The following is a 14,284-nucleotide window of genomic DNA, read 5'->3' as shown; positions in this document are numbered from 1 at the left end:
ACCAAGTCATGAATAAATATTTAGTTATTTTAAACCAACGATCACTGCACTTCAAAACAATTTCATTTCTTCAGTCTGTTGAAACATTTGGATGCATTAAGAAATGCATGTATTTACAATGACAGTTTTTAAAAAATAAACTCCATTGTGATTCTTAAATGCTCAAGATTAACACTTCCACATCAAACTTCTTGAAATTGCTTACGTGGAAATTATGTTTCGTTACAGACATATCTGAAAATAAAAAGATGAAGAAAACTAAACCAACATAAATTGGACTCTCTTAGGCCATAGCTCAAAACCTATGTGAATTTTGGAATTGTCAGAACCCTAAGAAATGATCTCAAACACGTTTGTTTCCAGCATTAAGACAATGTTAGTAATAAAGCCTCTGCTAACCAAAAATATATACCAACTTCCACTGAAAGTTTTAAGGATTGCGTCAACAATCAAATTTATTCACATAAAACAAAAATTTCTAAACTACATATGAACCAGCACAATGACGTATTGAAGCTTGCGATTATTAATATAGAGGACTTACACAGAGGCAAGATCCTCTAACTGTAATATAGGAGCACTTTGACTACACCATCGATGGACATCACATTGGTCCAATACCTTTTCCTCATTCTTGACTGGACCACAAACTGGTCAGTTGTTACGGCTTAAATGCAAGTCTAATAAAACACCCAAAGGAAAATGCTATGCAGTTCACTTGATGGAATCACATAATTTTAGCCAAAAATCAACATAGCATTCACTGTCATGTGCAATAAATATAATCTGTGATTACAAATTAATTAACTACCTCACCCACCAACTTAAACATTCAAATTTACTTTACAAAGCCTTCTGCATCAATACCTCGTAGATTCACCCATAAGAAAAGGGAACAAACATGGCAATGCCGCTGCTTTACAAACCATTCAAACTGGAAGTGTATCACTGCACCTAGACGAAAATCTTAAAATTCCCTACTGAGCGAGCAACGAAGAGAGCAAATAGAATGCTGGTCTTTATTGCAAGCGGATTTGGGAACAAATAAAGATGACTTGATACAATTATATCATACAATTACATAAGGCTTTGGCAAGATCATATCTGAAATACTCTGTACAGTTTTGATCTCCATGTTTAAAAGGAGGATATATTTGTATTGGGGTTGGTGTAATCAAAATTAACTATATTAGTCCCCAGGATGAAGAATTTGTCCTATGAAGAAAGGCTGAAAAAAGTGGGCTAATTTTCCAAGGTATGAGAGAAGGCCTCATTGAAACAAGTAAGATTTTGAAGGGGGTTCATAGGATAAATGCTGGGACACTGTTTCCACTGTTTGGGAAATCTAAAACACGAGCCCACAAGATAAGGAGCAATCATTTAGTACTGCACTGAAGAGAAATCACTTAAAATCAACAATGCAACTGTTGGGAATCTCTGGAATTCGTCAGCTCATCCCAGGTTGGTGGATATCCAATACAGAATACATTTAAAGACTAGGGCAGGCAGATTTCAAGTATATCAGGAAAGGATACAGGGAGTGGGTGGAAAATGGGATTTGATGCCTAAGATTAGCCATGATCACATTCAATGGTGGACAAGTCTAAATGACAAAACAGTATTTTTTTGGTCTTGATTTCTATCAATTTTATGGGTGCACCTACACCATGATGACTGCAGTAGATTAAGGAGGGAGTTCATTGGTACTTCTTCAAGGGCAAATAGAGTTAAGCAACAAATGCTGGTCTTGCACATACATCCCACAGGAATATGAAAATGTTACATGTGTATTGTTCAATTGAGAGATTTGGGTATAAAGCCTTCAGACATCTCAATGTGTTTCTAAAACCAGCATGTTCAGAGATTTAGTGACTCAGTTATGTCAATCGAACAGATGTAATTAAAACCCACAATAAAACCAAAGTGAAAAAAATGCTAGTGAAGGGTTCTGATGACAGGTCACTATGCTTCTCTCTACAGAAGCTGCTTGAACTGTTAAGTGTTCACAGCATTACAGTGATTTAATTTTGTATCAGTAGTTAGAACCTGGATTGATATTTATTCAGGCTGAGCTCACCTCTGTTTGGTTAGCACCTGCATTCGGCACCCTTGGGGCATGGTGGCTTAGTGCAGAAAGGCAAGCCAGGATAAGATGAATTGCTCCAATTTCTAAAGCCATCCGCCGAAGGAGAACTCCATCATCAGTAGTCAATGGTGTGGTACTGAATAAAGTGCACAAAACATGGAATGGAAGCGTGGGAAGAACATTTGCTGATGGAGATTGTAGGATGTGACCTAATACGAGAAAATGACCATCATTTAAAATTTTGTTATGTTGACTTGACGTTTAACAAAAAATAAATATTTAAATGAGAAGTAATTTTACATTATGCAACTCTCACCACTATAAGGAGCACAGAAACACTATATCAGAGATTAATTCAGTCAAGAAATTGTTGAAACACAATTCTTTTCATTAAGATACCTCAAAATTCTGATAACAATCATTCTCTAGAAGTATAACTAATTGCACTTAATGGGAATCTATAAGATTAGACTAAATCTTCAAGTGAGTCAAAGGCAACAAATTCTGCATCACGATCTGTGCGCATAATGCGAATCACAGGTCATACATACTGCCTTCACCATCATCTGTTACGCCGAGCACCAATCTGAGCAAGCACTGGGCATGTTTCCGTTCTTTGAGGAGTACTTCTGCGTATCCTGGTAAACGAAGGAAGAGTCCAAAGGCTGCAAGAGAATGTGCTGGGATGGGGGACATTGCAGGAACAGTTGATTTGATTGGTGGTGGCTCGGCAGTTATTGTTTCAGGAGCCTCATAGACTAATTCACCAGACTGTTCTATTGTAACCCATTCAAACTGTTCATTGTCCTTCGGTTTCTCTTGGGAAGTCGAAGTTACCACTGGAGCACTCACCTAGATGTACAAACAGCAGAGGTCACATATTAAAGTCAAAAACATCATTCATTTACTAAATTGTGGAATCTGGTAAAATCACCCAACTTTAGGCTCTGAGTCAATAAAATCCTACAGAAGATGACTGTCTTATCAACTAGGTAAGTGCTTACTATCTTTTAACGTTGTTCACGTTTAAATTTACCAGCAAATTATGCAGAGACTTAGGAATTATTTTATGCCACTTCTGGTTTCGATTAAATTGATTAGAAGCCAATTACAGTCTTCCAGAATTTCAGTTCCTTTGAGTGCAATGGACTTCAGCAACAATGAATGAATAGTTCTGGATTCAGAATAAACTTTCAATAGTCCAAGTTGATGAGCAAACAGGAAACAGTAGAGACTGAAAATGGTGGTATTGCCTGCGTACAGCAGTCTGTTGAGTGTAATAGTTCAAGGTACGGAAAATAAAGTGGACATTATTTCAACACTAGCATCAGTTTGTCAATGGGCAAGAATAAAAGAACCTGCATGAGAACATTTCCAAATTAAAGTTGTGGGGATGAGCAACAAAAAAACTTGTAAAAGTCTGTTACCATTAGAAACAGGGTTGTTGCAATAAGGGATATGAAACTATTTGCATACGGGGAACACTTTACTGACAGTTTTGACAGGTGGGAAAGAGGCAAGACCAGAAAGCAAGATCTGTAAAGAAAAAGAATGATGCATAATTAGATGGATTCAAGGTTTAGGTTTAGAAAGCCTGAGACAGCAAGTGGAGGGGAACAGTTTCTCAATCTGTGATGAGAGCTTAAACAAATTTTAAAAAGCAGATCTGCCAAAGTCCATAAAAATGTTTCCTTCAAAATAGGTCATGTAAAAATCATATAATCTTGGAGAACATTTGGATCATTGGAGGAACTACTTTAAATTGAGGGGTTCGTGAGACAGGTGATCGACAATGACAAAGTTTCATTAGCTTGAAGATGCCACCTGGATGCAATTAAAAATTCAAAAGTATTGTGGAGTAATTTTGTGATCAGTGTGGACAACTGTAGTACTGAAATTATGTTCCCTGAAAAAAAGTCACATGATTCTAGAAGAGCACCCAAGTATGCAAATTTATTAATGCCTTTTGTGAATCAGTGAGAAAATCATGAAACCTCAATTATTATTACATTTCACCGTTGCTGAGACCACACCTCAAATATGAACATGACACATGCAGATCACAAGTGCCAAGCTACAATTTGATCTGGTTCCATAATATTGGTGGTAAATAATATTGCACCTCTCTTTTGAGAATAGAAAGTGGGCTTGAAGCAGTGCAAGTTCATAAACCAGAGCCCATGTTCTTAAGAAAACTGAAGAGGAAGAACTGTTTCCAAGACGGAATGAAAACAGAGTCTGAAAATAGCATTAAAACGTCAAACTTTGCACAATTAATACTCAGCTGGGGATTTTTCAGAGGTACACAACACATGGATTATTAAAATAAATATGCATAATTTCATAAAATATTATTCCCCAAAATTAGTGAAACATCCATTTGTAACTTACAAAATCACGGTTTTCCAATAGTTGCCTTGTGTCTGTTCCTTTAAAAGATGTGTTGTTTCACCATAAAAAACCGCAACAGCACTGCAGTTACACAGTTACTCATAAAATGAATAAACTGACTGCATTTATCAACAGCATCTAAAACTGTAGCTGAATGTCAACTGAGAAAGGATTTTGCCTTTATATCATTATCTTTTCTGTACAAGCAAATTCAAAGATTTAAATGACAGTGAATTGTGTCATGCAATTGGCTTAAAAAGGGTCACTGTCAACTGGAGATTCAAACAAGCAAAGATTCTTTTGTTCATTTGTCAGGGAGGTTCAAATCCCCCTCAAGATTCAAAATGTGCACGCAATTATGAGCTTTATAAATTCTATTTGACTAGGTACATAAATTTAAATCAAACGTACAAACAAACAGACTTTCAAAATCCAGCTGTTAGTCTTATTATTATAGGATTCAGCAGCTTTTACACCAAGACCGATTGCTTAGAAAATCTGTCTTTAATTGTTGATGGAGTCATCTGTCATCTAAATATTCCACATCATGTCTCAAAATAAAACACTTGTGTATTTAGTGAGGTTGTTCCATCACAATATGAAACATGTCACCAAAATTAAACCAAAGTAAGAAAATATTAAACATGCTCACTAAGTAAAAGCAAAGTAGAATCAATTAGCAATACAATATGGTTAAGGCAATATTGGTAACGCTGCCAACATCTGGGACAGACAGCAAAACGTACTAAGCTGCATCACACGTTAGGTAAGTTTTAAAACGGAACGCAACAGCTAACCTCTTCAAATAAACAGGACTAGTAAGCTGCAAGTCAGCAGAACAGAGTTGCTCTATGCAAATATCAAAAATGCTTATTTGGCTATTTTGATATGCTGATTGCTTAATATTTAATCTAATACAAAATACTGCAATTTCAGAGGAAATTTTAACCATGCCAAATATATGCCACTGCTATATACTGAAATTTAATACATATTTAAATCAAAAATTAACATTATAATTCTTATGAGGGATTCATCTCATTAGGGATTTTATCTCTAATACTCAAGATTCTACTGTGCCATTCACTAGCTGCTAGTATTCTGGCTTGCCTCTAACCCCATCTCTTCCACACCCCAAAACAGAAGAATGAAGGTTCACAGTCTGCTCACAGATCTCTTTCACAGTTACCAGAACTTGCATGGAAGACATTTTTGCTGCTTATTGCTCTTTGCTTCCTCAGAAAAGTGCTGATCTCAGCAGCTCAATAAACATTTTATAGGTACAAACCCAAAATTCAACAGTGTCATAAGTGGAGCAAAGTTACATGCCAGCTTGTCATTCCTCAACCGGGAGAAAAGTGCAAGTTTCTACAAAGATTTGGAAAAGTTATCATAAACTAGAGATTCTAATAATTTCTGATGGCTTACTGAAACATGGTGAAACTTCACACAGCCATGTATGTCAGGACAGTCTGATGAATGATTGTAGAATATATAAGCAAAAATATCACTTACTTGCTGGATAACATCAGGATACAACATTGGCAGCCTTTCTGCTATGAGTGCTAGCCCACCCATGCCAGCAAACACCTGAAGTGGAGACTGGATTGGATTTGTTTCGAGCAAAGATTCATCCAAGACACTATCTATGCAGTCATCACTTGGTTGCAAAACTTCATCTTCAGGACAGCCGGTGAGACCATCCCCAAGTTCTGCATAAAAGTGGACATATATTAGTCTCCGAAATAAAACAAAGAATGTAAAGCAACACTGCCACAGTAAAGTACTGACATTGAATCGATCCATTAACAGTCAGATAAATAAATGTTTAAGAACATGCACCACAAAGGTTATACAGGTCATAAGACGGATCAGTTATTGTAGAAATACATTTAAAATACAATTAGTAAGTCAAAAATCTTGATAAAAATTCTGAAGCTATTTTGCAATGGCCAAAAGATGTTGTAATAATAGTACAGATTAAATCTGATCCAAAAGCTGTATTTAAGATTCAGTTTTTATTTCAAGCAGTTCCACAGTATGTATCAAATAGACTCCATTCTCTAGGATGTTAAATTTAAACAAATAATTTAAAGCTCAAATTCAATTCAAGTAAATCTAAATTACAACTATTTTAGATTTTAAGTTACAAAGTGACTAGTTATTTCGGCTTGGATCAGGAAAGCTTATTTCGTATTTACAAAAGATTACACATGGTCTATGGCACAGATCCATCTTGATATCCTCCCCTACTGCCAGAGATACCCTATTCACTCCACACAATATCAAGAAATAGTTGTAGGTGCTGGATACTACAAATGCCCGGGCAACATTCTGGCAATAATACTGAAGACTTGAGTTCCAGAACTTATGGCACCTCTGTTCAACCACAGCTACAACATGGGCATCTACCTGACAGTATGGAAAATTGCCCTGTTATATCCTCCACATAAAAAGCAGGACAAATCCAAATTGGCCAATACCACCCTATCAAACTACTGTGAATCATTAGTAAAGTAATGGAAGGAGTTATCGACAGTGCTATCAAGCAGTACCTTCTTAGCAATAATCTGCTCATTGATAACATGGCATAGAGCTGGATGAACACAGCAGGCCAAGCAGGATCAGATGAGCAGGAAGGCTGATGTTTCGGGCCTAGACCCTTCTTCAGAAATTTTTTTTTGGAACAAGGGTCTAGGCCCGAAACGTCAGCCTTCCTGCTCCTCTGATGCTGTTTGACCTGCTGTGTTCATCCAGCTCTACACCTTGTTATCTCAGACTCGCCAGGATCTGCAGTTCCTACTATCATCTGCTCACTGATGCTTAGTTTGGGTATTGCCAAGGCTATTCAGCTCCTAAACTCGTTATTGCCTTGTTTCAAACATGGACAAAATATGTGCTGAACTCCATAGTGAGCACGACTGTCCTTGCCACCAATGTCACATTTGACTCAGCGTAGCAAAAAGGGGCCAAAGCTAAACCGGAGATCAACAGGAATTGGAAAACCTCTTCAATAGTTGCAGTCTCACCTGGCTCAAAGGTAGACAGTTGTCTTTGTTGGAAGTCAGCTATCTCAACCTCGGGACATCTCTGCAGGAGTTCCTCAGAATAGTTATTTGAGCAATCTGGTCAGACAGTTATGACATGTCTGAGGCTGGCGGAACTTGAACCTGGATCTATGTGGGGACAGTACCACTGCAGCAGTAGATCCTAGTTCCACATTTTCTAATCAATCTGTTCAGAGACGTGACCACACACCACTGGCTCATGAGGTCGGGACATCACCACTGCATCACAAGTGCCCTCAGTTCCTCAGGGCAATGTTTTAGGTTCAACAATCAATAGTTGCTTTATCAACAACTTTTCTTCCACAATAAGGTCAAAAATAGAGCTAAGTGATGATTACACAACATTCAGTACTATTCACGATTCCTCAGATACTGAAGCAGTCCATGCCGAAGCACACCAAGACACGGACAATATCCTGACAAATAACTGGTGCCACACAAATGCTAGGGCACGGACCAGCTCCGCAAACAGCAAATCTAGCCATTGCCACTTGATGGTCAATGGCATCACAATGTCTGAACTCTTCTCCATCTCTCTCTCCTCACCACCTCCCCAACTCCAACAATTTCAACATTTTAGGTGTTAGCACTGACCAGAAACCAAACTGGACTAGTCATGTAAATACTGAAGTGGGGTCCTGTGTTGTGGTGGTAGCGTTCCTCACTCTGAGACAGGAGGCCCAGGTTCAAGTCCCATCATCTCCAGAGGGGTGTAATGATATCTCTGAACAACACCTCTAAATACTGTGGCTACAGGAATTATTCACCTTTCCACCAATGACACTCAGTACTGCAATGTGTCAAGGGCAGCTGATACAGAGTAACACCATCACCTGCATGTTTCCCTCGAAACCACTTACCACTGACTTGGTAAATATCTATATTCCTCCAGTATCATGGAGTCAAAATCCTAGAACTCACTCCCCAATAAAAATGTAGGCGCATTGACAACAAATGAGTTACAACAGTTCATGAAGGCAGCACCTTTGCCAGGGCATCTAGAGATTATGAATAAATGCTGGTGCAGACATCAGTCCACATCTCACTAAGAAATTAAAAAAGGCCAAAATGATAGCATTTAAGTTTTACTTGCATTTCCTGCCATCGTTTCTATCCAATTCTATTATAAAAACTTATCCCTTCTCCTTCAAATATTTGACCAGTTTCTTCTTAAAGGCATCTATACTTTTTGTTTCACGAGTTTGACATTCATAACACACTTCTGAATTTCTTGGTGTCTTGTGTGACACCAATTAGGAAGTAACACAACTAAAACCAGATAAAACATTCTGTAACCTACTAAATAAAAATTCATCATGATTTCAGAGTTGAGATTTCTGAAGCCTTTCCCAACTTACAAAATAGTCTACGGCTCTATTCTTCCTACCAAAGTGCAATAATCTCTCACATTCTTTGATTGCATTCCATCTGCCACTTCTTTGTCCACAATCGTAGCCTGTCCAAGTCCTTCTGCAGGCTCTACACTTTGTCAACACTAACTGTTCTTACACCTACCTTTGAGTCGTCTCAAATTTGGCAACAATATCTTCAGTTCCTTCATCTAGATCATTAACGAATAACATGAGTAGTTGTGGCATTTGACTATTCACCAGCTCTGACCCAGAAAAAGACCCGTTATCCCCAAGTTCTGCCTTCTGCCAGTCACCCAATCCTCTATCTATGACAGCCACAGGATAAAAATCCATTGTGTTGGGAGCTTATTAGCATACAGGATTGACCAGCTAAGACAAAGAATTGGGATAAAAGTGAAATGTTCAGGGTAGCACCATGTAATGAATAGACTGCCACAGAATTCAGTGCTGAGGCCATATTTATTTACAATTCAATGCATGACTTGGATGACTGAAGCGAATGTGCTATTCTCAAGTTTGCAGATTGCAGAAAAATTGTGGAAACAAGTGACAAGGATGACCAGAGGGAAATGGACAGGTTAAGCGAGTGGGCCAAACTTTAGCAAATGGAACATATTGTTGGAAAATGGTGGTTATGCACTTTGGCAGGAATAATACAAGAGGTGGACAGTATTTAAATGGCAAAAGCATGCAGAACACTATGGCATGGTGGGATTTCAGGGTCCTTGTGCGTGAATTCCAAAAGACTAGCGTAAAGATTTAGCAGGAAACAGGAAAGGCAAATGGAGCGTTAGTCTATATTCCAAAGGGAATGGGATATAAAAATAAGAACATCTTGCTAAAAGTATGCAATGCATTTGTCAGACTACACCTGGAATACTAACCATTGACTAATTTTAATCACCTTATCTAAGCAAAGAAATATTGACATTGGAGGCAGTTCGGAGAAGGCTCACTAAATTGATTCTAGGCTTAGCAGGATTTTCTTAAGAGACGTTGAGTAGCTTGGGCTTGCCCTTTCTAGGGTTTAGAAGAATGACAGAATTGAGAAGAGACCTGATTGAACCGTAAGATTCACAGGGGGCTTGAAGGCCAGATGTGGACAAGTTGCTTTCCCTTGTGAGAATGTTTAGGATCAGACAACATAATATTAGAGCAGGGGATCATGCATTTAAGACAAAGTGAAGAAGAATTTTTTTCTTTCAGAGGATAGTAAATTTATGGAATTCTTTACAGCAGAGGGCTGCCAAGGCTCAGGTGTTAAGTACATTCATGGGTGAGATAGGTAGATTTCAATCACGCAGGGCAGAAAGGGTTAAGGGGAAAAGGCAGGAAAGTGGAGGTGAAGATTCTCAAAACAGCTATGACTTTATAGTATGGCAGAATGGATCTGACAGTCAAAGAGCTTACTGCTGCTACAACATCTTATGAATTGTGTGTATGTGTGTTTGTTCTCTTTTTCAAAAAAAAGGGGTGGTATGATCCTGTACTCACTCCAAACGTAATTTGTAATAACTTGCATCCCGAGGTTGACGACTGTGGAGAAGTCTTCTCGGGATACCACGTGTGGAGTTTTATTAATCCTGAACTTGACATTCAAGTGGTTGCAGGTAGTGATAAATCAGGCAGAGGAATGCCTACCCTTACTAGTTTTGGAATTTCAAGAATTAAAAGTTTGACCCAATGAAATCCTCCTCATAGCCTCAATAAAACACAACTTCTGCACTTGACTAATTGACATTTCTTAAGAAATTCTCGTTCTAGAAAATTCTGGAATGACAGCGAAGCAAAAAACAACTTTCCCAGATTCTATTGCACATTAATTTCGTGAGACTAAAGTCTTGCCCCAAATCAAACTTATTGCTAACATCAGCAATGACAATGAATCAAGTTACTGCTGTGGGCAAAGGGGAGTTGGGGGCTTTATTGTTTTGCAAAAATCTTATACATGAATATTCAAATGGACAACTAACAAAAAAAAAATTATACCTTTGTCTGTGCGAAGACGCTTAAATGAATCAGTTTTTGATAATACTTGGTCACAGATTACTTTAGATCCAAGCTTAACAGTCAAATCTATTGACCGGTAGCCTTGAGGGAGTTTGCGATCATACAACAGAGTTAACAGCTGGGCTAGTGTCACCTCTGCTGGCAGTGGCTGACCTACAAAACAACATCAAGAGGCTATTTTAAGAAATCTAATCAATTATTAAATTATGATTCTAACATTTAAAAGGTCATAGTGTATTTTCATTGTCAACACATTATCATTGATACACCAGAACATTACATGTAACACGTTTATAAGCACAGGCCAAATTAACATACAAGAAGCCACAAATCTATCAGCAGAGAGTACACATAACTTCATAATGACCTGAACAGGCAAAGTGCATCTCAGTTTAATGCCTTGCCTTATCTGAAAGATGGAACTTTCAAAAATATAGCTCTCAATGACACTCTGAAGCTGAAATTACGTGCTCAGGTTCTGGTGAGTGGCGCAAGCTCAACACCAAGTCAATTTGAAAAGGTGTGTAGAGGGAGCAGTTACATTGCTTGAAAACTCGGGACAAACTAAAACAAGTCTCAAATTTTATCATGCTAATTTAAAACTGTGAATTCAGATTTTCAAATTATTTAGGTAATAAAAAGTTGTCCTGGGTCTCAAACTACGAAAAAAGCTTAACTGATGCACTGATGACCGTTAGGGTAGGGAATCTATGGTGCTCACATGATCTGGCCTACTTGTGGCACCAGGTCCACACCAATAACACCAATCAACTTCTGATGTGCATAGTTCAGTTCCAAAAATTACAAAAATCAGACCAGATTACAACTTGTTGGCAATGTAAGTGAGGAAGCAAGAATTAGTGGAGGCAGATGACAATCTTGTAAAGTCTGCCCAATATCTCAAGTCCAATGTTCAAGAATTGTCTTACATGCAAGTCAAGAACAGCCTGATGTTGGCTTGATGCTGAGACTATGCCTAACAGCCAATGACCTTGAATCGATGATCTCCATTCCTCATTTAGGTTAGGCAAATTTTACAGTCCATCAATTTCTGCTTTCAAGCTGATGTCGTGACCAGGTAGTCTTTTGGTTTGCTACTTGTAATTCTTTGGAACTGGCACAGGGAGGAGAAAATGTTTCCCCCCCGACCCCCACACCCCACCCCATATGAAAAATGGGCAAATTTATCCCCATCACCTGTAATCAGCACGCGATAAAAGCTTGAGAACATAAATTGTAATTCACATACGTTACTGCTGACTATTAATCCTTTTAAAACATTTACTCACCTGGTAAAAGTTTGTGGTAAAGATGGAACACAGGGACACTAATTGTTTTGTTAGAAGATTCTGTAGATGCAGAAGTAGTTGCCAATTTATCAGTCATCACTCTTCCTCTCCTCGATGGTGGCCTTGGGGGCGTCGATGAAACAGCTCTCTTTGATTGGGACTTCAGACCTGATAAAGCATAATAAGTGAGAACACACAACTTCATAATGACCTGAACAGGCAAACTGAATCTCAGTTTAATGCCTTGCCTTATCTGAAAGATGGAACTTTCAAATATTTCAAATATATAGTGAGAAACACTCAAAAGAAATGTCAGGAATAGTAAGAAAATGGTATTCATAAAATTTGCTTCAAAACTGAAAACTTTTTAAGTTAATGAGATGGCGAACATAGAAAAAAAAGAGTCAGAGATGTATAACACTTGCTATATCTCCCATGGAGGGTTTTCAAAAAAAAAATCAGTGCAATGCCCAAATTAAGATCTGATCTATTCAGATAATGCCTTTAGCAGAACCACTCAAGGATGCTTTGTTCTCAACAGCATCACAGAACTACTGGAGTGGATACGCACATTATGATATCTATGGAGGTAAGAAATTGACACTGCTATGTCTCCTAATTTAAAATGAATGTATGTGCTTGGTGGGGTGGGGGCAGGGGGAGAAGTACACTTGGACTTTCATTGTCAAAGTTCTGAAAAAAAAATTATCACTGTATTCATCTAAATAGTGAGAATTCAATTTTTGGCTAGCCTCCAACATGCAATGTGTTATTACTGGAGTACCTTCCAGTGAGCAGGAAGCTTGAAGTTTAATTCAGGATCTCTTTTAAAATATTACTAAACACGCTATGCTGTATCCAAGAAAAACCTGCGGTGAATTCAACTACGTAAATGAAAAGGAAAAAATGCCAGAGAAACTCAGCGGGGTCTTACTGTGTCAGAGTTCTGAAGAGTCGCATCAGACTTCAAACATCAATTGTTTCTCTCTCCACAGATGCTACCAGGCTTGCCGAGTTCCTCCAGCATTTTTCTTTCAGATTCCCAGCAACAATATTTGCTTTTACTTACATAAAAAAGTATTAGTTTTACTTAGTGTGAACATCATGAAATCATTGCAGGGGAAATATATGCTGGAAGTCTCCACCTAAATCTTAGTGGGCATGACGCAGAATAAAACTATCCATACAGCTGAAATTAATACTTTCAATCAGAGGGCACCAAAATGGTTGTTATGCAACAGGACTTTTAAAAAAAAACCCAACTATGTACACAAGGTTGCATTGATCCTGAAATGGTTAGACATTAATGAAAAGACAGTAAATATTGTTCCAAGCCTAAATATGATGCACTTGACACTGCAAGATTGAAACTGTGAAATGCTCCATCTCCCAGCATCCACATTGCTCAGCTAAGGAAGGACAATTTCATTTAAAAATAAACAGGTGGGAGTAGAGAATGAAACCTATAGAGCAGTGATGTCATCCACACCTCACCAGTTCTCAAACAATGTGGTCAGAGATGTCCATGTCGAAAGCACTGAAACTGTGAAAAGGATAGGGGTAATCTTCAAGAAGACACAGACAGTCTGGTTAAATGAGACAAGTTAAAGATTAACTTTAACATAGAGAAATGCAAATGTGCTGACGTAAATGTCAAGATCAAGGATAAACTTTTAAATGGGGTGCAGGAAAAAAGGTGCCTGAGGGCATGTGTGTATAAATCACTAAAGGTGACATGCAGGTTGGGCAAGTGGTTATAAGGGATCCTACCCAGAATGAGCAAGTAGAGAGTTCAAACACAAGGAAGCCCTTGTAAACCTGTTGGGCCACAAGTGGTCCAGTTTTTGCCACTGCACTTTAGGGATGTTAAGGCTTTGGAGAGAGAGTGCACAAAAGAACTTATAAAAATGAGTTCTGGAATGAGGAACTTCAGTTATGTGGACAAATTGGAGAAGATTTTCCTTTGGAGATGAAATTAAACAATTTTATAGAGGTGTCCAAAGCATGGGGTTTGGACAGAGTAGATAGGGAGAAATTGTTACCAATGGCAGAAGGATGAACCACCAG

The 14,284-nt window shown here is 38.2% G+C and overlaps 1 protein-coding gene across 9 annotated transcripts in view; it reads right to left on the bottom strand.

The window, feature by feature from the left end:
- Positions 1–14,284, bottom strand: part of birc6 (baculoviral IAP repeat containing 6) — a 231,075-nt gene that overhangs the window by 67,609 nt on the left and 149,182 nt on the right. For all 9 annotated transcript variants that reach the window (XM_048536940.2, XM_048536945.2, XM_048536946.2 and 6 more), the window contains 5 exons: positions 12,218–12,385; positions 10,908–11,081; positions 5,993–6,189; positions 2,638–2,938; positions 2,078–2,295 (listed from right to left, as the gene is read on the bottom strand). In XM_048536940.2, the coding sequence (XP_048392897.1) occupies positions 2,078–2,295; positions 2,638–2,938; positions 5,993–6,189; positions 10,908–11,081; positions 12,218–12,385 (1,058 nt within the window). The remainder of the gene's footprint in view (positions 1–2,077; positions 2,296–2,637; positions 2,939–5,992; positions 6,190–10,907; positions 11,082–12,217; positions 12,386–14,284) is intronic.

Source organism: Stegostoma tigrinum, chromosome 9 (genome assembly GCF_030684315.1).
Source record: "Stegostoma tigrinum isolate sSteTig4 chromosome 9, sSteTig4.hap1, whole genome shotgun sequence".
NCBI classification, from domain to species: domain Eukaryota; kingdom Metazoa; phylum Chordata; class Chondrichthyes; order Orectolobiformes; family Stegostomatidae; genus Stegostoma; species Stegostoma tigrinum.
This window is presented reverse-complemented; position numbering and strand designations above follow the sequence as displayed.